The sequence below is a fragment of the Thamnophis sirtalis genome, unplaced genomic scaffold (genome assembly GCF_051295495.1).
Source record: "Thamnophis sirtalis isolate CommonGarterSnake01/CBP01778 unplaced genomic scaffold, rThaSir2_p1.2 scaffold_12, whole genome shotgun sequence".
In the NCBI taxonomy this organism is placed as follows: Eukaryota; Metazoa; Chordata; class Lepidosauria; order Squamata; family Natricidae; genus Thamnophis; species Thamnophis sirtalis.
The window spans coordinates 62,784,204-62,809,878 of record NW_028261392.1 but is presented as its reverse complement, the minus strand read 5'-3'; the positions used below and the strand labels follow the sequence as shown (position 1 = coordinate 62,809,878).

General features: G+C 40.3%; 1 protein-coding gene across 1 annotated transcript in view; it reads right to left on the bottom strand.

The window, feature by feature from the left end:
* Positions 1-16,969, bottom strand: part of SMG7 (SMG7 nonsense mediated mRNA decay factor) — a 67,867-nt gene extending 50,898 nt beyond the window's left edge. The window contains exons 1-2 of the mRNA XM_087726974.1: positions 16,769-16,969; positions 302-333 (exon numbers count right to left, since the gene is read on the bottom strand). Of these exons, the coding sequence (XP_087583100.1) occupies positions 302-333; positions 16,769-16,797 (61 nt within the window). The 5' untranslated portion in view covers positions 16,798-16,969. The remainder of the gene's footprint in view (positions 1-301; positions 334-16,768) is intronic.
* Positions 16,970-25,675: the final 8,706 nt, after the last annotated feature.

Below are 25,675 nucleotides of genomic sequence, written 5' to 3'. Positions count from 1 at the left end.
GAAGAGTACTGAAGACCAGCTGTGATCCAGTTGATCCCAAAGTATCTAAAATCTTGGGGTAGTAATGCTAGTCCTCCGCTTTCCTCATTCCTGCTGCCACCCTGTATTTGAGGTTGATACTTCGTATCTTCTTACTCCGAGCTAGTAGGAAGGATGGCTCCTCAACCACATCTATTGATTTTAGTAACTCACACTCACTAGACCAAAAAATTAATTAAAACCTGTTTGTGAATTACAATAACAACTTTCAATGAAATCTGATCTCTTAAAATTTTGCAGATTTAGATGATGAAAACATTACCTGTCATATCAGCCTTCAGGACTTCTGCCTGCCTGTATATAAAATATATATAATACTTGTTAAGATAATCAATAAATATCAATATTTTAAATAAATTAAAATGCAAGAATATCCAGGTCTTATGGATTTGTGCAATCTTTCTAAAGTGCAATCTGCAATAGAACCTCAGCTCATTTTCTAAGCTTTAGCTTTCATTATAATATATTAAGAATAACATTTTTACGCAGTTATAAATAAATATAAATAAATATATATAAATAAATATAAATATAAATATATAAAGGGAGACTAGTATAGATCTATTTCAAGTTATTTAGCTCTCATCAGCTAGCCATACCCTTACTGGGATTTGAACCTGTGCTGTATTACATATTTGGGCATACCAGGGGTTGTGACACTAAATACATATATATATAGCCAAAATATAAAGCAAAAACAGACTGCTAAGTTATATTTTTTTTACACAGCGGAAGAAAGGAATAAAAAAGTGGGATACTGGGGATTGCATCAAATGTAGGTATTGATATATGAATTTGTACCCAATCCATTAGATTAGCAGATATTTTGTTTTCAATTTGTCTGAGGTCTAGCAACTAACGTATTTTACTGTTATTATACATAAATACCATCCTTCTCAGCAACTTCAATTGGTACTTTAAGTTGTAGTTGTTACATAACACATTAACAAAACTATCCCATGCATGTGTTTAGGTCACTTTAGAGCAGTGTTTCTCAACCTTGGCCACTTGAAGACGTCTGGATTTCAACTCCCAGAATTCCCCAGCCAGCGAACACCAAATAATAGGCAATCTTTAAAATGCACACAGATACGCTAGTTAAAACTTAAATATGTAGCAAGATATTTAAGCACAATAATTACTGGATTAGTTTCTGACATTAAAATCTCATTTAGGGAACATCTGTTACCCTCGTATATATAATCAACCATGTATTAAGTGGAGCTTTTTCACATTCAGCCACTTGCCAAATTAATAGCTCTTCCTACCTAAAGTCTTATCACACTTCTGCATAAAGTCAGAAAACCTAAGAAAATGAGAGTGGTTTTTTCCCCCCCACATAATTGGACAGGATAATACAAATATATCACTTTATCGAGGGATTAAGTGTAAAACTACTTGGATAATAGCTATTGCTTTGTTGCTTATTGAATATTATTTTAATGTAATGCTTAATATACATTTTACTGTAGTTTTGTAAACCATTTTGAGGTTGGTTTGCAATATAAGAAACAGTATATGAACATATTAAATAACTAAACTTATTTCAAGTATTTAATAATAAACTTGGTTCTTACATGTATGAGAAATATCTATCCATCCATCATCTATCTATCTATCTATCTATCTATCTATCTATCTATCTATCTATCTATCTATCTATCTATCTATCATCTATCTATCCTTATCTATCATCTATCCAAGAGCCAAGGTGGCGCAGTGGTTAAATGCAGCACTGCAGGCTACTGCTAGATCAGCAGTTCAGCGGTTCAAATCTCACCAGCTCAGGGTTGACTCAGCCTTCCATCCTTCCGAGGTGGGTAAAATGAGGACCCAGATTGTTGGGGGCAATATGCTGACTCTCTGTAAACCGCTTAGAGAGGCCTGAAAGGCCTATGAAGCGGTATATAAGTCTACTGCTATTGCTATTGCTATCTATCTATCTATCTATCTATCTATCTATCTATCTATCTATCTATCTATCTTTTATCTATCTATCTATCTATCTATCTATCTATCATCTATCTATCTATCTATCTATCATCTATCTATCTATCTATCTATCTATCTATCTATCTATCTATCTATCTATCTATCTGACACAAAACACTAAAATTTTGTTTCCTATTTCAGTTTCTTCCAATTTAGTCATCTACCCACTCCCTCTTTAGAAATATTAATAATTTTTTAAAGCAATCATAAGATATAAAACCTGATTTTTCATGTTTCCTTCAACGGCTAAAAAATTAAAAACTTATTTCCAAAAATTAAGTAATTTCAATTGTAGAAATCCTAAATACTGAAGTCCCAAATGCTTGTGTTCCGGAGTAATTTTATTCAATTATAATCATTTTTTTCTAATTATTTATGAGAACATAAATATTTTAGCTGGAAGAATTATTTTAAAAAAAATGTCTCAATATATGCTGTATTTCCTTTGCCTATGCCTTGTGCAATACACATACACACACACACACACACACACACACACTGCTATGTTTGTTCATTTTCCTCTAAATACAGACTTCACCCTGAAACTGAAGACCTACTTACCAAAGTTCCACACCAATTTCCTGTCAGCTGGTATTTTCAGTCTCAAAATATATCTTCCAAATCCTGCTGTTTCATTTAGCTCTTTTATTTCCACATTATTATTATTATTATTTTGAAAGAACTACCAGTATTTCCCAAAAGAATAAGACACACAGGATTGAAAAGAGAATATGTCCTCATGATTCTATGATGCAATACATTTGTAGTAAAGGCACATTATTCCCTTTCCCAGAGGTCTGTCGTTCGCACATATAAACCTTGGCATTCTGCTGGTAGATAGAAAAGGGGTGATAAAAGAAATATAATTTTATGTCATTTTATTCTGTTTTATATATTTATGTATCAAATTATTGTATTTTATCCTATAAGTATTGTATTTTACCCTACTCTCATTTTAAATTGTTTAGAATTTTATTGGTAATATGTTTGAACCTGTACATTGATATGGCCTATAGGCTTGTGTGTGTGTGTGTGTGTGTGTGTGTGTGTGTGTGTGCGCGCATAATATTATTTTGTCTATTTAAATTAATATCTATTTTAGTATATCCAAAAAAAAGCTGAAACAAGGAACTGACCAGAGTTAAAGCCTAACGTATTTAATCACATTTGCCATAAGAAACCAACCACTTTTATTTAGCGCTATAACAAGAGCAATACACCTATCACTCTCTCTCAGCCCAGCCCACCTCACAGGACTGTTCTTATAAGAAAACTATAATGTCGAACTCTTTTCACTGGCAGAGTGTTGCAGGAGGCCGTCGCAGCTGAAAAAGGACCCCGTTTTTGCTGGCAGAGTGCTCGGGCCACCTCAGGTGCCCCCAACACGTGATGTGGAGTTGGCCACGCCCACCCCGTCCCCAAAAGATCAAACACCACCATGATGCGGCCCTCAATGAAATTGAGTTTGACACCCCTAGTACACTAGATGCGTTTGTTGCTTTGAGTTACTTGTAAAAATAATGCAGGTGGTATACAAACAAATTAACAGCAACTGTGCAGATGAGCATACAAAGAACAATGTTCAACAAATTCGTTGTATCATTGTTACTGATTCAGTGTTTTATACTATATTTTATTTGCTCGTAAAAATACAGGTATTTAATTCTGACAGTGCAGAACACGGTTTTAATACATTTTCACAATTGCTGTACATTAATGGGCTTCTTTTTCTTGTAACAATTCACCATCATACTACTTTTCATCATTATACATTTCTAATACCTGTGAGTAGCAAACACTAACAAAGAGCAAAGTAGCAGATGTACACATCCTGGTCCAATGGAATACCCATGTTGGCCATGATAACTCTAAAAGATTATTACATTTCTGCTGCAATAGGGAACTATTTACTTGCATCATATAGTATAGATCGTCTGGAGGCTAGTATAGTTCAGATCACCTTGTTGGATAGATGATCTGCTCTCAGGATCTCCCTCTCAAGGGCCAGATGGTCAACTGAAGCCGCTGAGGCTCTGGGTTCTCCAGAGCCCTCTGGATGAGGGAGATCCTGTCCTGGAGTTGTCAGCCCTTGTGGTGACATTCACGGGGTAGCGGCTTTCCCACGGCGGCGCTACCTCCCGACCTCGGCGAGGGCTTCCACGGTGCCATCACCACGCTGCCAATGCCACACCCGCTCAGCCAGGCTTACACACTGCCAACGCTGCCGCTTGGCCATGCTTACACACCATCAATGCCGATGCTGCCACTAACACCATTGGGGCTGCTGCCGAAGCCCTTCCCCTCCTCTCTCTGATGTTGGCGGAGCCTGTTAGAACCTCCTGGACAGCAGCTGCACTTCAGAGCCTACTCTGAAGCAACTCTTCTACTCAGGTGTAGCTGCTTACTCTGAAGTAACTCTTCTATTTGGATGCAGCTGATACAGAAGGAGGCAATGATGACACTGAGTGGGGGGTGGTGACAGAGGGTCACGGTGATTGGTACTGGTGATTAGGGGTATCATTTGGGTAATTGGGTGGATTTGTGGGTGGAACTGGGCGGGGTAATGGTGTGTGTGTGTGTGTATGTATATGTGTATGTATGTATGTATGTATGTATGTATTGTGTGTGTGTGTATATGTATGTATGTATGTATGTATGTATGTGTGTGTGTGTGTATATATATATATATATATATATTTATATATATATATATATATATATATATATATATATATATATATATATATATATATATATATATATATATATATATATATATATATATATATATATATATATATATATATTTAAAGTCACAACCCCTGGTATGCCCAAGTATGGGAGGACGGTCACACTTCCACTCTCTGTCATTAGGCTCGTCACAAGAGACCATCCAGACAGAAACCCAATATTTTTTACTGTTGCCTTTTTTGTTACATTTGTTATATTTATGCTGATAAATAAATAAAGGGAGACTAGTATAGATCTATTTCAAGCTATTTAGCTCTCATCAGCTCGCCATATGCTTACTGGGATTAGAACCTGTGCTAATCCCAGTAAGGGTATGGCTAGCTGATGAGAGCTAAATAGCTTGAAATAGATCTATACTAGTCTCCCTTTATTTATTTATCAGCACAAATGCAACACAAATGTAACAAAGGCAACAGTAAAAATGATGGCTTTCTGTCTGGATGGTCTCTTGGGATAAGCTGATAGACAAAGAAAGGAAGCAGTATGCTTCCTCCCATATTTGGGCATACCAGGGGTTGTGACATAATACATACCTATTTCCCTGGCTTAACTGATAAAGGAGGAGAACCTGTGGCCTAGTGGCTAATACAACTGCCTAATATGTAATACAGCCCAGGTTCTAATCCCAGTAAGGGTATGGCTTGTTTACCTTTGTATCATAGTTATTTACTGCTGGTTGTCATGTAGTTTCTTAGATTAGAGATAAAGTTTTTCACCAAACAAACTGACTCTGTTTATTTTCAACGTGAATGTCGGAACGTGACAGGGGTATCCGAATGGTCCTTCGTTTCGCCCTCCTGTACACGTGTGGAAGAATCTTTCTCTTATCCTTACCCTCTATTAAAATAGGGTCTAGCGCCTCCCCAAAGAGATTACCACCCTTAAAGGGGGCGGAAGCTAGCTTCCACTTAGACGTCATGTCTGCCTGCCAGTGGCAGAGCCACAGGAGGTGATGAGAGGTCATGTTAGATGCCATGGCCCTGGAAGCGAACTTGGCTGCATTGATTGATTCTGATTTATTACAGAATCATACTTCTACTAAACATATCAAATGAGTTTGTAAAATTTTGAAATCAAAGCTAACCTTGGCAGTCTCTATTATTTGACGTACAGCAGAAACAACTGACTGGATAAAACTTAATAACTTGGATCAGAAGACAAGAAAAATAATGACAATGCACCATGTTTTGCACCCAAAAAATGATACTGAGTGGCTGTATTTGCTAAGAGCTGAAGGTGTTGGAGGACTCCTACAGGTGAAACAAATTATAAAGGAAGAAAAACACGGCCTGAATGATTACATTTTTAAAAAACCAATAAGGAAAATCCTGAAGGAACTCAATGAAGGAAAGTGCTTGGAAAAAAAACCCCACAGATGAATGCTAGACAATTGAAAATGGTTTGCTAATTGGAAGAACAAGCCAAGGTATGGTCAATACTTGAAGGATATAGAAGAAAAAGCTGATTAAAAACTCCACATGAAGTTGATTAATATCAGTAGAGTTAAAGAAATTGAAGGATTTATTTTAGTGGCTCAAGAAGAAGCTTTACCAGGTAAATTGCATGAAGGCAAAAATTCAACATGTAAAAAACAAAAGCAGATGTTGTCTCTGTAGTAAAAGGATGAAATAATTGACCAGTGGCTAAAGCAAAATTTTACAAACCAACTACAAGGAGTGTTAAAAGTGCCAGAATTATTCATTGGAAATTTTGCGAGCGGTTTGGGTTTTGAATGCAAAAAAAATAAATGATCATCAAGTTGAGAAGATTTTAGAAAATCAAATGAACATGCATAACATTCCTGATATTACAGCTGTTCATAGCATATTGTTCATAATTATTGATTATTGTTAATTTTAATTCTTTTTTAAAAAATGTGTCATTGTTAATTTTCATTGGGTTTGGGGATATCCTATGTAATTTCTTTTTAACTTTTTTTTTAATAAATGTTTTTTAATTTTAGTTTAAAACAGGTACACATCTTTCTTTACATCTGTAGAAAATGTATCAATCAATTACAGATAAGTTTTGGTACATCTCCTCCACAGTCAACCAACATAACTCATATTAACTAAAGCATTATTATATATCCATTTTCATTTAACTGTAATTATTATTTAGAAATATTGATAAAAGTAATAATCTTGAGCAATCCCTGCCCACACCGGTGGGAGAGGAAAAAAAAAATAAAAATAAAAAAAAGGACAAATAAAAAATAAAAATAAAAAATAAAATTTCTTTTTAACTTTTGTAGTATGTGTTTTTTTTAATGTTGTACGCCTCCCTGAGTCCTTGGGAGAAGGGCGGCATATAAATTGAATAAACCTCAAACCTCAACCTCATAATATACCCAATTTAACAGTTAAATGGGAAAAACAATGGGAAACATTACAAAACTCTGGGACTTGCAGATTGAAGTTCAATGCTTATAGAAAAAGAAATCTGTTGTTATACCAATGTGTTTGGGGCACTTGAATGATACCCCAAAGGAGCTCTTCAATATCTGGAAATATTTAATTTATCAGACCTTAACACCTAGTTTTATCAAACGAATACCCCATCCTACATAGAACTGCCTATATTCTTAGATGCTACCTTAATAATTCTTAGGTGCTTGGTTAGGACCTGAATTGTTAAGTTTCCACCAGTCTTAGACTGAATTTAATTGTAGATTACATACATATAGCAATAGCAGTTAGACTTATATACCGCTTCCCTGAAGCTTCTGAAGCACGAAAAACTAGCCCTACGGGCAAACTGGAAGTTCAAGAATGGACTTCCAGATTGCTTGTAGGGCCAGTTTTAGCCCTACGGAGCCTTCAGGGGCCTCCCTGAAGACTCCGGAGGGCAAAAAATGACCCTACGAGCAAACTGGAAGTGAGTTCCGGTTTGTCCATAGGGCCATTTTTTGTCCTTCGGAGCCTTCAGGGGTCTCCAGGAGGCTTCCCTGAAGGCTGCAGAGGGCAAAAAAACGACCCTACAAGCAAACCGGAAATCACTTCCAGTTTGAACTAGTGCCGGTTTTAGCCCTCCGGAGTGTTCAGGGGCCTTCCGGAGGCTTCCCTGAAGGCTCCGGAGGGCTATAATCGGCCCCATGAACAAACTGGAAGTACATTCCTGAACTTCCAGTTTGCCCGTAGGGGCGGTTTTTCGCCCTCCGCCTCAAAATGGCCTCAAAAGAAGGTCGCATGCGCGCTGGCCAGCTGACAGGGCAATGCCTCACGTGCCCTGGCAAATGGCTCCACGTACTACCTGTGGCACGCATGCCATAGGTTCGCCATCACAGCACTACCATATCTTCAAACTGAAATATAAAAAGTGTATTATATTTATATCTCTTTGGAGTAAAGGACAACATATATAACCTTACAACCTAATTATTTACATCACAACTCTCTGAAATAGGTTACACTGAAATTTCATGACTGCATCCACGTCCCACATATTTAAAAAATATAGATTTTCCACCTCTCGAATATGTGATAACATTTATCAGAGGACACTTTAATCAGATTAGAATTTAACTCATGTTTTTGAAATATCACAAGTATATCCTAGGGTTTATATGAATATGATGTGGCTTACGTATTATGAACTTCTACAGAGAATAAATGAATTTGGGATCAATTTTAAACCATAAGCCCATGCATGTTTACTCAGACATCAGCATGACTTCACTCAGTAAGATTCATAATTTAGTTATCAGCTTTGCAGCCTATAATATCTTATAATCTTTTATATACTTTACTTGTGTTTAATTAATTTAAATTTATTGGCTGCCCAACTTCATGGACTATCACTTAGAAGTGAAAAATATTTAAGGGTCACAATAGTTATTGGTCCTTTATTTTTCATCACAATATTTATCAATATATTTGCCCCACAATATAATACTATGACCGTACAAAAGTTGTATTTCTCTAGGAAAATTTTATTGTGGGATCAATTTCAATGACAAATTTACAGACAAGAACAGTGCGAAATATGTAAAAAATAACACATCTCTACTGGAATAGGCCATAATTGAATTATTATTACAAGAATCTATATTCTTGTTCCTGTTATCTTTAACTGGAAAAAATAGTGCATCATAGGGCAAGAATTTTTGAACTAAGGTACCTCAAATAGGCTAATTTACAGAAAGCATTTAAAATCCAGGACCCACGACTCCTATAGAATTGTCACAAATGTTATAAAACATTTTATGACATAAACATTATCATGAAACAGTCTATGACAGTGATGGGCAACCTTTTTGGCGTGGTGTGTCAAAAATCGGCAAAAAATCGAGCATAACTCGCGTTGTGTGTCACTTCGACAAAAACATAATTTTGCGCAATTTATAGTTTACACTACAAAAATGTATAATTATTTAACATACCTGCTTAGTAACTTCTTTGTTCATCAGTCGATTTTGTATGTTGCCCTTGATATTATTGAACTTGTTTGGGGTGCCGTGAACCAGGGCTTTGGAGTCGGCTGCTTCCAGCTCCACGTCCTCATCAACATGCCGCTCCAGCCCGCCCCTGCTATGAATATTCCTAGTGACGCGAGGGCTGCTAATGGCGCTCACAGTTCCCGTTGGCACTCCGCTGTTCCCTGCTGTGGTGCGGTCGTAACCGACAGTCCCAGTACAGGAGTAGACTCTCTGTGCCGGCCTGACTGGAGAGAGGCGCGCACTGTTCTAATCACTGTTCCCGCGCTCCTCTCCTGCGGGTCCTCCCTCGCCGCGCTGATGACGTGTGTGCGCACGGCACGCACGCCTTACCAGCAGCCCCTGTGCTCAGAAAGGGGCGGCGGCGATACAGTAAGTGAGTGTGGGCGGGGGAGATCACACGTCCTGCCCCCCCGTTCCTCCAGCACAGATTCTTTCATCCTCGGCGGCCGTGCAGGAGCCGAGGATGAATCGCATGAAATCCTGTGCGTGTCACCCCAAATGGCTACGCGTGTCAGCACTGACACGCGTGTCATAGGTTCGCCATCACTGGTCTATGATATAATTACAAATGTCATAAAACAGGGGTCAGCAAACTGCGGCTCTGGAGCCGCGTGTGGCTCTTTCCTCCCTCTGCTGCGGCTCCGTCACCGGTCGGTGCCACAATTTTGAGAGGAGCTTCTGGTGGGGGAGGGGAGAAGCACAGTGCGCCAGGAGAAGACTCTATGGGAAGGGGAGGGTTTTCCAGTTGTCTCCACAATTGATAGGTCTTTCGGTTATGACAGGTAGAGGAAAAAGTACGCCATGCTAGGAGGAGACTCTATGGTGGGGGAACTGAACTTCCGGTCAGCTCCAGAATTGAACAGGGGGCTTCCGGTTACGATCTTTGTGACTCCCGGTGTTTTCTTTTCTGTGGGAAATGGGTCCAAACGGCTCTTTGAGTGTTTAAGTTTGCCGACTCCTATCATAAAACATTTCCTATGCTGTGGTTTACCTGTACTATACAGTTCAGTACGGTCTATTTTCAAGATCCATTCTGATGTATCTCCGAGTGGATCTCAACATTTCCAGTAAAGGCAAAGCATTAGAGGTACTATCATTGTAGAATCGTAGAGATTGAAGAAGCTTGTAAGAAATGTCACTGAAACAATGACCTACCTAGTTAGTTATAAAACCAAAGCTTTGGGAAAGGGTTACATAAACAAATCCAAGATAACCTGTCAGTATCGTGGCACGACAAAACCGCGCTCATCAAAATAGCCGTGATAAAATCGTGTAGCTAAAGCCGCGACATCATCACCGCCGCGACAGCGCGGCGACAGAAGGGCGCTTTAAAACAGCGCGGCGGCAGAAAGCGGATTTAAATTAAGGTAAGGGTTAGGATTAGGTTTAGGGGTTTGTTTTAGGGTTAGGTTTAGGGTTAGGTTTAGGATGCTGAGTGCTTGGGAATGCGCGGATTTGCCCTCCGTCATTATGTCATTGCGGTAGGGTCGCGTTTTTCCTTAGCGCTTCGAACGGCGCAAATTAGTCTTCGCGCTTATGTCTCCGCGGATAAGGGCTTCGTGGATTTGTGGTGGAACCGTCAGTATGGTCGCTGAATTAGAATAGAATTATTATTTCAAGAGCAATCAAATTACATAGTTCTTCTGATAAAAGAGAAGTAAGCAAATGTAAAGGCAGAAAATATAGGCTGTTAATGAAATTTTTTTATATATAATTTCATTACACTCTACCATTAATGACTGTTCGGAACATGTACAGATATAGAACTATTTATTTCATTTTCTAATAGTGTAAGAGCACAATAAGCTGAATTAGTCTATCTACAAGGGACGGGGTGGCTCAGTGGCTATGATGCTAAGCTTGTCAATCAGAAACCTTGGCAGTTTGGCGGTTCGAATCCCTAGTGCCGCGTAATGGAGGGAGCTCCCGTTACTTGCCCCAGCTTCTGCCAACCTAGCAGTTTGAAAGCATGGAAAAATGCAAGTAGAAAAATAGAGACCACCTTTGGTGGGAAGGTAACAGTGTTCCATGTGCCTTCAGTGTTTAGTCATGCCAGCCACAGGACCACAGAGACATCTTCGGACAGCGTTGGCTCTTCGGTTTTGAAACAGAGATGAGCACCGCCCCCTAGAGTCGGGAACAACTAGAACATATATTCAAGGGGAACCTTTACCTTTACCTAGTCTATCTACATTTTCTTTCCTCACTTCTAATTTCAGTTCAAAAGGCACTAGCTTTCTATAAAAAGTCTGTTTTCATCTCATGTACTTGAGAGACCGCCTACTGCCAATGACCTCCACTCGACCAATTAGATCACATAGATTAGGCCTCCTCCGAGTTCCATCTGCCGGTCAATGTCGACTGGCAACCACCCGGAGGAGAGCCTTCTTGGTGGCAGCTCCGACCCTATGGAACGATCTCCCCGTGGAGATTCGTACCCTCACCACCCTCCAGACCTTCCGCACAGCCCTTAATATCTGGCTTTCCCGTCAGGCCTGGGGCTAAAGACTGTAACCCACCCGAATAGTATGAATGCTGTGCTTTTAATGATGTACTGTCTTATGTGTTAATCTGTTTGTTCTCCCTTCCTTCTGAATTGTAAGCCGCCCTGAGTCCCCCCAGGGAAAAGGGCGGCATATAAATAAACTACTCATACTCATACTATGATGCCCAATAAAAGTAACCAAAATGGCACCCTGAGTAGGACTGCAAAGGCATTTTGAGAATCTACCCTAAAACTATTGCCATGGCCTTCAAAATATTTTCAAATATTGTTTTGAAGGGTTTCCTGCAATTTCAGAGCAAATCTTGGAGAGAGAGAGAGAGAAAGCAGATAAAGTCCACTATATGTGATGCTTTTGAATAAAAAAAACTTAACAGGACCAAGTAAGAAATTACAGTTCTAAGTTAAATGGTAAAATAAAATAAAAAGGATATTTAAAGACATATCTCCAGGATAACTGATAAAACAAAACAAAAAAAGTCACAGCTTCTCTGGAACAAAAATGAAGAAAAGAAACTGCTACATTCGATGAAGAAATAGAAGTTAGGTCTACAACTACAGAGACACTGCTACCAGCAGAAGTTATTCATTTTACTGGAATTGAATTGAATTGAATTTATTGCATTTATATGCCGCCCTTTTCCCCGAAGGGGACTCAGGGCGGCTCACAATCCAAGTCAGGGAAGGGGGTACAGATAAGGGATAAAAAAAGACGAACAGAACAATACACAATTTAAAAGCACACAACAACCATACCATTCGAGGGGGGGGGGCAAAAGCTCTTTAGCCCCAGGCCTGTCGGAACAGCCAGGTTTTAAGGGCTTTGCGGAAGGCCTGGAGGGTGGTGAGGGTTCGAATCTCCACGGGGAGCTTGTTCCAGAGGGTCAGAGCAGCCACAGAGAAGGCTCTCCTCTGGGTAGTCGCCAGTCGACACTGGCCGGCGGATGGAATTCGGAGGAGGCCTAATCTGTGGGATCTGATCGGTCTATTGGAGGTAATTGGCAGCAGGCGGTCTCTCAAGTACCCTTAGGTTTCACCTACAGAATAGGTGAAACCTAAGGGAGGCCTAATTTAGTGAAGATGGTGGGAGAGTTGATCCAAAAACAAAGCATGATCCTAATGAAAGTTAGTTCAAAACTGTAACTTTTCAAATTACAGTTAGCGTCTTAAATTCAGAAGTCAGCCCAGCTCAATGTGGAAAACTTGCATTAACATTGTAATCATACCCAATCTACTGCCAAACTATTGAATGCCCTTAAAGCATAAATATTTTTCACCAGTATCACCTTTCTTTATCTACATTTAATACATTTATTTAACTTTATCCTTCCAAGACTGGTGTGGTGGCCTAGTGTTGAAGACCCTCTCCCTCCCACTCCAAATGTTGAGAGTTCAATCCTAGGTAGCAGCAGAAATTTCTCTCGTAGGGAGAAAAAAATATCTGATGTGAACTCCTGTGACATCAGGAAGAGTATCTGATGACTAGTAAATGCTCAGATTCATCCAATCCCTGATTCAACCCCGAATTTAAGGGATTACAGGATCGTTTTATTTAATGTTATCCTTCCAAACCCTTTTCTCATTTCAAAATAGAAAAAGGAGAACATACAGGATTGAACATGGTATTGGACCTGGGTACTTGAGAGACCGCCTACTGCCAATTACCTCCAATAGACCGATCAGATCCCACAGATTAGGCCTCCTCCGAATTCCATCCGCCGGCCAATGCCGACTGGCGACTACCCGGAGGAGAGCCTTCTCTGTGGCTGCTCCGACCCTCTGGAACGAGCTCCCCGTGGAGATTCGAACCCTCACCACTCTCCAGGCCTTCCGCAAAGCCCTTAAAACCTGGCTCTTCCGACAGGCCTGGGGCTAAAGAGTTTTTGCCCCCCTTCTCAAATGGTATGGTTGTTGTGTGTTTTTTAAATTTTTGTATTGTTATGTCTCGTCTTTTTTATTCCCTTGTCTGTACCCCCTTCCCTGATTGAATTGTGAGCCGCCCTGAGTCCCCTTCAGGGAAAAGGGTGGCATACAAATGTAATCAATCAATCAATCAATCAATCAATCAACATCTTTGGTGTAATGATGATACCCGAATTCAAAACTGCAGAATAAAGTATACAGTAAAGAGTATTGTAGAACATTTCAGTTCCCATAAAACTAAATTTATGCTGTGTCAGAAAGAAATGAATGCACCAAAGAGCAAGCCTAAATAACCCAAAGGTGATAGAGAATAATCATCGAGGTGTAAAATAATCCCCAAAATAATCAGGTATTGTGTTTCCCAAATTTATATCCAATTGCAAGTCTTTAGAGCTTCCAAGTATACATACATACATTTACAAATTGAGAAGATCCATTATCCAAGAACGGTTTTTCACTGGGAAAGCCTAAAACTGGCTAAATCTTTATTTTGACATATTGCTTTCAAACATAGGAATTATTATTCTTTTATTTTTTATTTTTTGCATTTTCATATAGCTTAACTCTTTACAGTTGTCAGTATGAGCTTCTGGGTCATACCTCGAAAAATTTTAAAGAAATCATTTGACTAAGACTTAAATGTATGTTGATAAAACAAAAATAAGTCCATGGGTATGCTATCTATATTATTCTATGAACTGCGTAAATAATAACAATGACACGTATGCAACTATACAGCACTGAAATAATCTAGAAACATAATTTATGATAGTCTTATTTAAAATGATAGAATAACGCACAGAAATATCTGGGGTATAACATACTAAAATTGAGACGTGTTATTTCTTTATTCATGATATATTATATGGCCAAAAACTATGTGCAGTAAAGGCATCATCCAACAACAAACATCTATTTTTAATCTTCTTTCTATCCCATTTTTTTTTTACAAGTAACTCAAAGTGGCAAACATATCCAACACACTTTCTTATTTTCCCCAGAACAACAACCCTATGAGGCAAGTTGGGCTAAGAAAAATTTACTGGCCCAAGGTCATTCAGCTGGCTTCCATGGCTAAGTGGGGAGTAGAACTCAAGAGTCTCCCACTTTCTAACCTGGTGCTTTAACCACTTGTTTTTTTTCTTTCCAGGCAAATAATTTGATTTAGAATTAGTTGACACTGCAGGCTTAGAAGGAGAGACTTGCAGAGGACTGATAACCAAGTTATCCTAATTTGGAAATGATATTATAAAGCACCTTAAAGATAGAACTCCCAGAAATATTTCACAGGAGTTACTGATTAACTTTTCACCGGAGGTAAATTCGTGTGCCATTTAACACCGCAAAGCATAACTGCGTAAGTGAATTTATAGAACGGCTTTTCAATTACTGCAACTACAATTCAGGCTGAGCGATAAGTGAATTAATATGCGTATATCTGGGGCAGCGCCTGCATCTTTAAATGAACAAGAACTCCTCACTTCAGTTCCCTAATAGCCTGTTCCTCTCTGCCATGCAGTCTTCTCATTTGCTCAGCCAAGCATCGTCTCGCCCATCAGCCATGAAACGTCACTGGCCTTCTGCACATTTCCCACTATATCTCCCTCTTGGTACAGCACCTTACCGGAGCAGCCCCTCCTCTGTAGAACAACCCTCTAATGTTGCCTTCTTTATCATCTCTTGCGTGTGCACGCACATGTCGTTTTACTTGTATCACCTACAACCAGCCTTAAAATTGCTTGCAATGCTACCCTTATTTCAGAAGGTGTGTACGGAGCTGGCTAATGAGATGGTGAGGGATTCCATGTTCCATTTTATCCCCCTCTTTAAGTCTATTCACTTACTTTTTTTCAGGTACAAATTTGTGTTGCTGGAAATAAACCAACCATCCACACAGCACATCAGACAAATCCCAGACCGATTATTATTGCAATGCCCTTACGTTAAATAAAATGCCAATTGGCAAGGGGGGGGGGGGCAGATAAGATTTTTTCTCATGCACATAACATGCTCAGGATAAGACAGTTGCTGAATAAGCGTCAGGTTATACTAATACTGTGAATGCTAGAATTGAAGGATGGTGGGTTTTTTTTTTAAACGTTGTGTTTCTCTTCCTCCTGTCACTCTCTCTCCTTCATCTTCTTCAACCAGGAAACCTTCCTTTCCAAAGAGCAGCACACCATCTATCTATCTATCTATCTATCTATCTATCTATCTATCTATCTATCTATCTATCTATCTCTACTGTATCTATCTATCTACTCTATCTATCTATCTATATCTATCTATCATCTATCATCTATCTATCTACTGTATCTATCTATCTACTCTATCTATCTATATCTATCTATCATCTATCTATCTATCTATCTATCTATCTATCTATCTATCTACTGTATCTATCTATCTATCTTACTGTATCTATCTATCTACTCATCTATCTATCTATCTCTACTGTATCTATCTATCTATCTATCTATCTATCTATCTACTCATCTATCTATCTATCTACTGTATCTATCTATCTACTGTATCTATCTATCTTTCTATCTATCATCTATCTATCTATCTATCTATCTATCTATCTATCTATCTATCTATCTATCTATCTATCTATCTATCTATCATCTATCTATCTATCTATCTACTGTATCTATCTATCTACTGTATCTATCTATCTATCTATCTATCTTCTTTCTATCTATCTATCTATCTTCTATCTATCTATCTATCCATCTATCTATCCATCTATCTATCTAATCTTTCTCTCTCTCTCTCTCTCTCTCTCTCTCACACACACACACACACACACGCATGCACACACACACACAGAGGAGACTCTCTTCCAGATCTTGTGCAGTTGAGTTTGGATCATTCCTGGTTTCCTGTTGAGTTAGCTTCAATCCACAGCTTTCCCAAATGGTCTTTAATCTATCAGCACCCCCGCCTCCCCAACACACACACACACACACACACACTTTCTCTCCCCCCCTTTCTCTTTAACGTGTTCTCCATCTTCCATACACAACAATACCCAACACACACACACACACTTTCTCCCCCCCCCCTTTCTCTTCAACGTGCTCCCCATCCTCAATAGGGTTTCCCCCCATCCTCCTCACCGGAGATACTGAGCGCAAAGCAGGCTCATCCTCCGCCGCCGCCGCCTCCTCTCGCTGCCCGCCAGTCCACGCCGGCCCCGCGTCGGGGGGGGGGGTCTACAGCTCGGGCCCTTCCGCAGCCTGGAAGCCGCCGCAGCCGCCGTTGCTGCTGCCGCTGCTGCTGCCGCCGCCGCCTCCGGCCGCCGCCATCTTGCCGTGTCGGGCCCAGGCTCTTCCTGGAGGAGGCGGGAGGAGGGGGGGAAGCGAGGGGAGGAGGGGGAGGGACAGTCCGGCTCCCCGCCTCCTGACTGGGGGAAAGGGATTCTCGCGAGAGCCGCGCGGACCGCCCCGCCTACCCACGTTGAAAGGCGGCCCGTCGCCTCCCCCCGTGGCTCGCGGGCAGGTGCTTCGACTACCAGCCGGCGAGCCTCTCTCTCTCTCTCTCAGCCGGTGCCTCCTTTTTTTTCTACCTCCCCACCCTCACTTCCGGCCGCGGCCCAGAAGCTCAACGCGACTCCACTTCCGCCTCTTTTTAAGTGCACGGGGGAAACCCTTCCCTTGTCAGCTCGCGGCCTTCTAATGAGGCTTTCCATTGGCGGGCGCTGCTGTCATGGCAACGGGGAGTTGCGTGCGAGTGGTGGAGGACGAGGACGCGAGCGGGGGGGGGGAGGGAATGAATAAGTGGTGTGTTGTGCGCGTTGTCGCCATGGCAACCGCCGCAACCGCTCTAGCGCGCGCTCCTCGCTTGGAAAAGTGTCACTTTCTGAGGGAAGGAAAACGGCCTGGCAGTTTTTTTTCCCTCTTTAACCTGCGCAAAGACATCTACGGAGACGTCTTTTGACGTACAAACCCCGCCCGGAATAAATGGAATTCATTTTTTTTAATAAAGACGGTGCGAAGTCTGCCGTATGAGGCACCTCGCGCCCGTCCGAAAGTTCAAGGCGCCAAATTATCGGAAGAGCCGAGATTTAGTTTAACGTTTGACGGAGAGATGGTGTCCTTCGAGCCAGCGAGTGACTGTGGTGGCTTCTCTTGAGTCGCTTTCCAGCCCGGCCTCACAGACTTTTCTTCTCCTGCACCGGGGGTGGGATTCAGGCGGTTCGTACCTAGCCGGGAGAACCGGTTGTTAACTTTCTAAGCAATTGGGAGAACCGATTGTTGGAAGAAATCTCATTTTGGTTTTTTCCCACTTTACAGGGGTAATTCAAGGAAGGAAGGAAGGAAGGAAGGAAGGAAGGAGGAAGGAAGGAAGGAAGGAAGGAAGGAAGGAAGGAAGGAAGGAAGGAAGGAAGGAAGGAAACATACATACTGGTGTTGTTTCTAGCCTAATCTTTATTGCCCTGCTTACAGAAACTGCCTCTCTGGTTAACCCTTATTACCATTATAACCGCTAAGACGAAGCGCCCATCAACGTGAGTGACATTGACTTGGCCACGCCCACATGATCACATGACCACCGAGCCCCCGCCTACCCGGATGGTCATTAGGGCAGAGAACCGGTTGTTAAATTATTTGAATCCCACCACTGTCCCTGCACGTCGTTCCCAGAAATAACCCAACGAATTGAAGTAGAATACTGCATGGTCTAAACTTGGAGGGTACTTTGGATCCCTGCCGAAACCCCTTTCCTATTTTTTAAAGAGATTTTTTTTAATGAAAGGAGTGGAAGAAGGCGTGCTGCAGAAGAAATTGCCAACCTTTTGCATCAAGGGTGAGAATGCTTCTCTAGACCTTAAGCAGTGCCATGGGTTGGTTGTTTTTTTTTTTTAAAGTAAACTAGAAGATGACTTTGGCAATAATAGTAGGGCGTAAAGTGAGATTTGGACATTAAGTGTGAAACCTGCTGGGTCAGTCTGGACAGCCTCTCAGGGACCCTTTACTTCTATATTAAAAAGCCACATAGACAGAGTTGGAGCTTGCAAAAGAACAGGAAGCAAGATGAGCCGAGGTGGCGCAGAGGTTAAATGCAGCACTGCAGGCTACTTCAGCTGACTGCAGTTCGGCTGTTCAAATCTCACCGGCTCAAGGTTGACTCAGCCTTCCATCCTTCCGAGGTGGGTGAAATGAAGACCCAGACTGTGGGGGCGATATGCTGACTCTGTAAACCGCTTAGAGAGGGCTGAAAGCCCTATGAAGCGGTATATAAGTCTAACTGCTATTGCTATTGCTAACCACAAGATGTTCTAGCCAACGTCCCTATGTCCAAACCTATGTCAAAAGTCCAAGGTTCAATTAAAGTTCATTAATGACACGTACTCAGTACCTATAATAAAAGGAGAAGTAAGACCCCCCATCTCCTCATAAGGCTTTCTCCTCAAGGGAACCACTAAGAAATGAGTTAAGTGTTTGTGTTACGCTGCCTTTGAGAATGTATAAGAACGCGTGCTTCGATAATTAAGGTTGTTTAGAACTTGCAATGCTAGCCATGGCCTAGCTTTCTGAACCTGGCTGCCAAATAAACTCTTCCTGTATCCCAAGAAGTCTAAAGCCTGTCATTTTCTGCAACAGCCCAGTCCTTTTGTGCACCCTTTATCTCCTCCTCCACCCCCCCCCCCCCATACTACCAAAAAAGGGAAAAAAAGGAGAGAAATATATTCAGGGAGTCATAAAAGATATATTGAGAATTGTAATGGTGGTGGGCATTTCCTTCTTTCCTCCCTCCTCCCCTCCCTGTCATATAGCTGCCCAATTTGCAAGAGCAACTTTGAAGGAAAGCTAGATTGCTTAAAATGTAAATATATTTTTAATATAACTTTTGATATAAAACAAGAAAGCCAGAAACAAGACTGTGACAACAATGAAGAGCGAGATTTTTATCCACATGCATAGAATGTATTTTACCAATCATTGGTAATGATACTTCTAAGCCATCCTTCAGATGGAAATATTTGTTTTGAAATATTTCTTATCTTTCCTTTGTAGATATCTCCTCCATTACTTCAATTGTCATCAGTGGTTTCTATTTTGAAAAACATTTCAGAGATGTATGTTTTTCAAATTGGTTGTTCTTTGACTTTATAACATGCAAATAATGCATTCTAGATACAGCGATGGTTAAATACAGTGGTATTTATACAAAGAAAACTAGAAATTGTTAACACATTTTAGCAGTAAATAGTTATCTTGCATAATTAGCTAATAAAGCGATACATTCATATAATTGTGTTTTAGCCTATTTTGTATGGCACTCATTTTTAATATATTCATTATATTTGTCCATATAAACCCTATGTCTTCAGGCAATCCTCTCATTGGTGGCAAGTACAATCTGGTCTTCAATCCATTGAGTGAAAGGAATTTATCTTTCCAATGCTGCAATATTGGCATATTTGGCCATAATAAAGCTGATAAACTATTTACATTGCTCAGTTGTTAAATTTCAAGAACTAGGTATGTGGTTCAAGAGAATATTGTCTGAAAATTTTAGCTTTTGTCACACAATTACCTTTATGTAATTCAGTACTTTCCCCCAAAACTTATTAAGAATAAGACATTATAAAAGTGTGTTTTAAAAAAGCATAATCCTTTTTACATCTCCAACAAAATTCTGTTTTAGACAGTCCTTTTCTACACAAACATAACAGACTTTAATGACTTCTAAATATTTTTATGTAAATCATAATTTGAGATCTATTAGCGCTCTTGCTATAGAAGCTAAATCATTCGCCCATTGTCTACTGTAGGCAATATAGGAACCTCTGATTCTTATTTCATTTATTTCTTAGCATCTGCATATCAAATTGATTTCTTGATAACAAATATCTATAAAAACTAATAGCAAGTCTTTTTAATTTTAAAAGATTTAACAGTCCTAATCCCAGTATCTCGGCTGTCTCAGAAGCTAAAATGCTGCACCTTCCAAACAATTTGAATTCAACCAACTTGTGTACTACTGCATAAATCTCTGTATGTCGTCCAATAACACATGCCAAGGGTTCCATTCAAATATTAAAAAGCAAAGGTGAAAATGGACATCCTTGTCTTATTCCTCTGAATAGTGGGAAAGTAGAAGAAGGCATGCATTGACCTTTATTTTAGCTATAGGTGACTCATATAATATCATGACCCATTTTACAAATTCAAAAAGAAATCAGAACCTGTTCAGTCCATATAGTGTGTGTGTGTGTGTGTGTGTGTGTGTATGCTGGTTTGGTTGTATTCAGGTAAGATTGAGATGGTTTTGGCAACGTTTCAGCAAGGTCTCACTCACCATCTTCAGGCTGGGTTTTGTGCTTAAAGTGTGATCGGAGCTGCCGTCTTTCTATAAATCTTGGTGTGTGTGTGTGGAGTGCTGGCTTTGTTTCAGTAAGTGGAATGATTGGTTATGTCGTATCATGATTAGTAGATGGATGCTGATTGGTGCTGGCTGTGTGTCTATTGTTGTTTCGTGTTGTAACGGCCTGGGTGGTGGGTGGGCCTCATTTGTTGACTAGGGCTGGTTTCCAGATGTCTGTTAGGGGGGAGGTATCATCACGTTTATTCATGTTGTGGGGGTGTTTATCTCGATAGCTTCCATAATTATTCTCTTGTTGAAGTGTTCAGTTTTGGAGATTAACCTGGTTCCTTCAAAATTAATTTCATGTCCTGCAGCTTTAAGGTGCTGGAAAAAGGAGGAAGTTTTTTCTTTTTTTCTTACTGCATTCTTGTGTTCTGCGATGCGTGCATTTAATCTCCTGTTCGTTTGTCCTATGTATGTTGCAGGGCAGATTTTGCATGGTATTTCGTAGACTCCTTGGTTTTCTAGCTGGATTTTGTCTTTGGGGTTTCTTAAGATGTTGGCTATTTTTTGGTCAGTGTTGAAGGCTGTCTTGATATTGTGTTTGTGGAGAATTTTGCTGATTTTGTCTGTGGTGCCTTTGATGTAAGGGAGGAGGGCGATGCCGTTGTCCTGTTCTGTGCCTCGGTTTTTGGGGGGAGTCTCCCTTTGGATTAGGTTGGTAATTGTTTTTCTTTGGAATCCGTTGGAGATTAATACCTTTGTGAGAGTGTGTAATTCAGTTTTCAGGTGGTCTTTGTCGGCTAGGCGTTTTGTTCTGGAGGTGAGGGTCTTGGCTACAGAGTTGATCTGTGCAGGGTGGTGATCGGATTGTGCGTTTAAGTAGCAGTTGAGGTTTGGTTTTTTTACGGTAGATGGTGTGTCCTAGGGAGCCATTGTGTTTTTTGTAGATTAGGACGTCCGGAAAGAGAAGTTGGTTGTTTGCTTCTATTTCCATGGTGAATTGTATTTTGGGGTGTAGGCTGTTGAGATGTGTGAGGAAGTTGTCACCTAACAACTGTATTATTAAATTAACAACAGCAGTGATTCATTAACAACTGTGGCAAGAAATGTCGTAAAATGAGGCAAAACCAGTGGTGGGTTCCAGATCCCGATGCAACTGGTACGCTGCAACGGGGCCGGACGTCCACCACGTGCAGGCACACAGTATGCGCGCAGCATGTGCATGTGTACTTACCACCCGTGACGTTCCAGCTGCTCAACGGAGCATTGCACAGGCACCGTACACTCTCTGTGCATGCGCAAAACCCCCGATCGACTCAAATGCAGGTAAGGAGGGTGGGCGGGGGGATGGGCCCTCAGGAGCACTGTACGGAATGGTATCTGGTGCTCCCAGCAGGCACCAGTACACCCGTACTGGGGTGTACCGGCTGTATCCCACCATTGGGCAAAACTAACTTAACAAACGAATCGCTTAGCAATAGAAATGTTGGGTTCAATTGTGGTCATAAGTTGAGGACTACCTCTATCATCTAACTTCAGTAGGTTTGCTTTATTTAAAAATGCCTTTATATCTTGACTTGATATATTCTCTAATATGCTGTATAACTCTGAATATTTTTAAAAAAATTTATATCCTTTGAGGTTTTATACGTTTCATTCATTTCATCTCTGATATTTGGAATCATTGTCCTGTATTTCTTTTGCTTCAGACCATTAGCCAAGAACTTAACAAAGTCTTCCATTATTCTCATCATAAATTAGTTTCCAGGTTATTTTTACAGTGTTGATAAACATTTTTAGATAGACTCCCTTAAAAGCCATATATGCATGTTTGCCTTGCTGTTTTTTGTTCTGTTTCTATTCATTTTTGCTTGAATTTGGTTAACTTTTATTATGGATTTACATTTTCTAAATAAATAAATAAAATTTCTAGATAAATTTTACACCAATGATTCCTTTGATGTTCTTGGCAACTCTGAGAAGTCATCAGCATGCCTCAAGTTTTGAATTCAGTTCATGGTGGTCTCTGTGCCATTTTCTCATTTATCTCATTCATTTCCCTATTTGTATAGAAGGAAGAGGACTGGTTACACAGTTTAATATTTGTATTAATAGAGGCTCAGGGCCTCCTCTTCTTATAATTCCAGATATTTTTGCAAAAAAATAATAATTAACGGCAACCTTGACCAACTCGTCTTTATTTCTAAACTATGACCAAACAAGGCATTCTATGAAGTTCTACGATTGGTGTTTCCATATCTCTTCCCCCCCCCCCCATAGAAATCAGCTGTCCATCAAGATAATAGTAGAATATGGATAAGGAGATACTTGTTGGCCATGTATGCACAAGATCTTTGTGCCAGTTTGAAAACAGCTTATTTGTTTCCGGCTCAACTATCATGCAAGATTGAAGCCACAGCAAAGCTATGCCACATCGAAGTGCAAGGCAATGGAGCTAACCATGGTCCTGTTCACAGTTGGTGAGACCATCTGTCTCTCCTCATTTCTTGACTCCCGTTCAGAACTCTCTCCATTCTAACAAGTCCTTGAAATAAAAGGGTAGCTGGATAACTTTGTAGCTGAACTGTTCAACTGTTCAGATTTTTTTAAAAAATATATGAACAAATGCACAAAACATGAAATAAGGAGATGGATGGGACTGAGTAATGCATTTCATTTCCCTCTATGGAATAATACCTATAGTCTTATTTTATTCCATATCTGGGACAATTGAGGACAAGTTGATAATTATTAGCTTTGTGTCTCTCTGAAAGTCTCCCTGTGGATTGAGAAATGACCGCAAATCATTGTTTATTATTGTATCTGAACTTAAGACACTGACATTCCGATGCAAATCCTTCTGTTATGAATAAATGTATCAGCACCCAAGGGGTGCCTGTACTGTTCCTTCCTTCTCCAAGCCTACTAGAAGCTTCATAGGAAAAGCATAAGTAGACAAAGAAGAAATGGCAATTGTAAAATAATATTAAATCATACATTAATATCACTCTAAATATCATAGGGTCCCCTGTTCTCCTTCAGTGTATCCTCCCAAATCATTCAGAGAACAAAAACGAGCTACAATTCAATACAAGTCAGAAAGTATTTTCTGCTGTATCACAGTTTTAATGAAGAGCATGAGGCAGCTTTTGGATGCACAAGTGATGGCAATTTCTCTGAGCATACTTTCACAGTACAATGTGATCTATGTGTCATCTCAAAATCCTTCATAGAGTAGAGTCATTGCCTGTCTCTGATTTAATTATGGCTGTGGTGCTGAATAGCCTTAATATATATCACAGAGTTCATTAAATTATTATGAAAAAGGAGAAAGAGTTTAGTTACATTTTTAAAAAAAATCTTGGCACATCCATGATTAGAGACTCAGCTCACATTTTGTCATACGGATAGTGAACATTTTGAAATATGTCATACTGGCAAACAGGAATATCTGCATCAGTGGTTTTCTGTTGTTAAGAGACAGGCTAGAGGCACTGAGACATTTCTTCAAGTCATGAAAAGCCATTTTGATAAAATCTATACTAGTTTCTGGACTAATATTCGGCAATCTGGTGCTCTTTAGATGAGTTAGTTTACAATTCCTTTCATGATTTCTAGCACTTAGGGAGACTCATCCATTTGGGAATGGCTCGTGCAGAATGACTTGCAGCTCATCAGAATTTCCAGTTCAAGTTTCTGGAAGACTATGGGAGCAGGGTCTTACCACTGAACAATTAAATGTGCAGTTTTCTGCCCTTCTTTGTTACCATATGGTCTGTTTTTTTGCAGACTTGATTCTGTAGGAAGTTATCACCCAGCCCTCTCCCAGAAAAAATGAAATATCCTAGGAAATATTGAAAAGGCAGACTATTTCTCTGGATGTGAAAAGAAAGAAACATGTTTTAAAAGACAGAATAGCTGCCTGTAGCTTCCTGCCCATCCCCACTTTGTCAATGGGCCATTAAGAAGGCCAAGCTAGTCCCTTTACATAACAAAGACTTCTCCACTTCAACTCCAGGGGGGGAATGGGATTAAGGAACTTTACCCAACTCACCACATGGCATCTGAGAACTCAACCAAACCTGGATTCAAAACAAAGCCTAAAGAGTTGCCCCTGCATGGCCCCATGGGAGTCTGACAACCAATCAGAATACATTTCTTACACAGGAACAGGAAACAGAGAGGTGGGACTAAACAGGTTATAAAAAGCCTAGCAAGCCCCTCCCTCAGCCCTTCTCTTCTTCTCCACCAACATTGAAGCATGTGATCCCCTTTTCTGTTCAGGGCTCAAGCCATGTGGTCCTGTCCACCATTAAAACCATCTTTCCAAGCAGCCTCCGTGTCTCCAGTGTCTTTTCCCCCACTTGGAGCCAAACCCAGAAGGGACATTTCTTTCATCAATTCAGTATGCCTGCTCCCTTTCCTGCTCCCTTCACAATAGAAAGTTGAAGCAAAGGAAACAACAATGGTTGCTGAGGGAGCCTCTAAAAGCACTGCATCCCGGGCTGCTGCTTGAACAATGACTAGCAGGAAAGTGGCAGTAGGGCACAAGATCGTGTTTCACAGTTTCCCTGCCAGCAAAACTGCCATGGAATCCTGCCTTTGGGCACCCACGTCTGGGCTGCAAAAATCTGGATGACCACTAGCCATAGTTAGATAGATACAACATTCTCTCTGTTGCCATCTATCATTTGTTCAGAGGCCTGCAG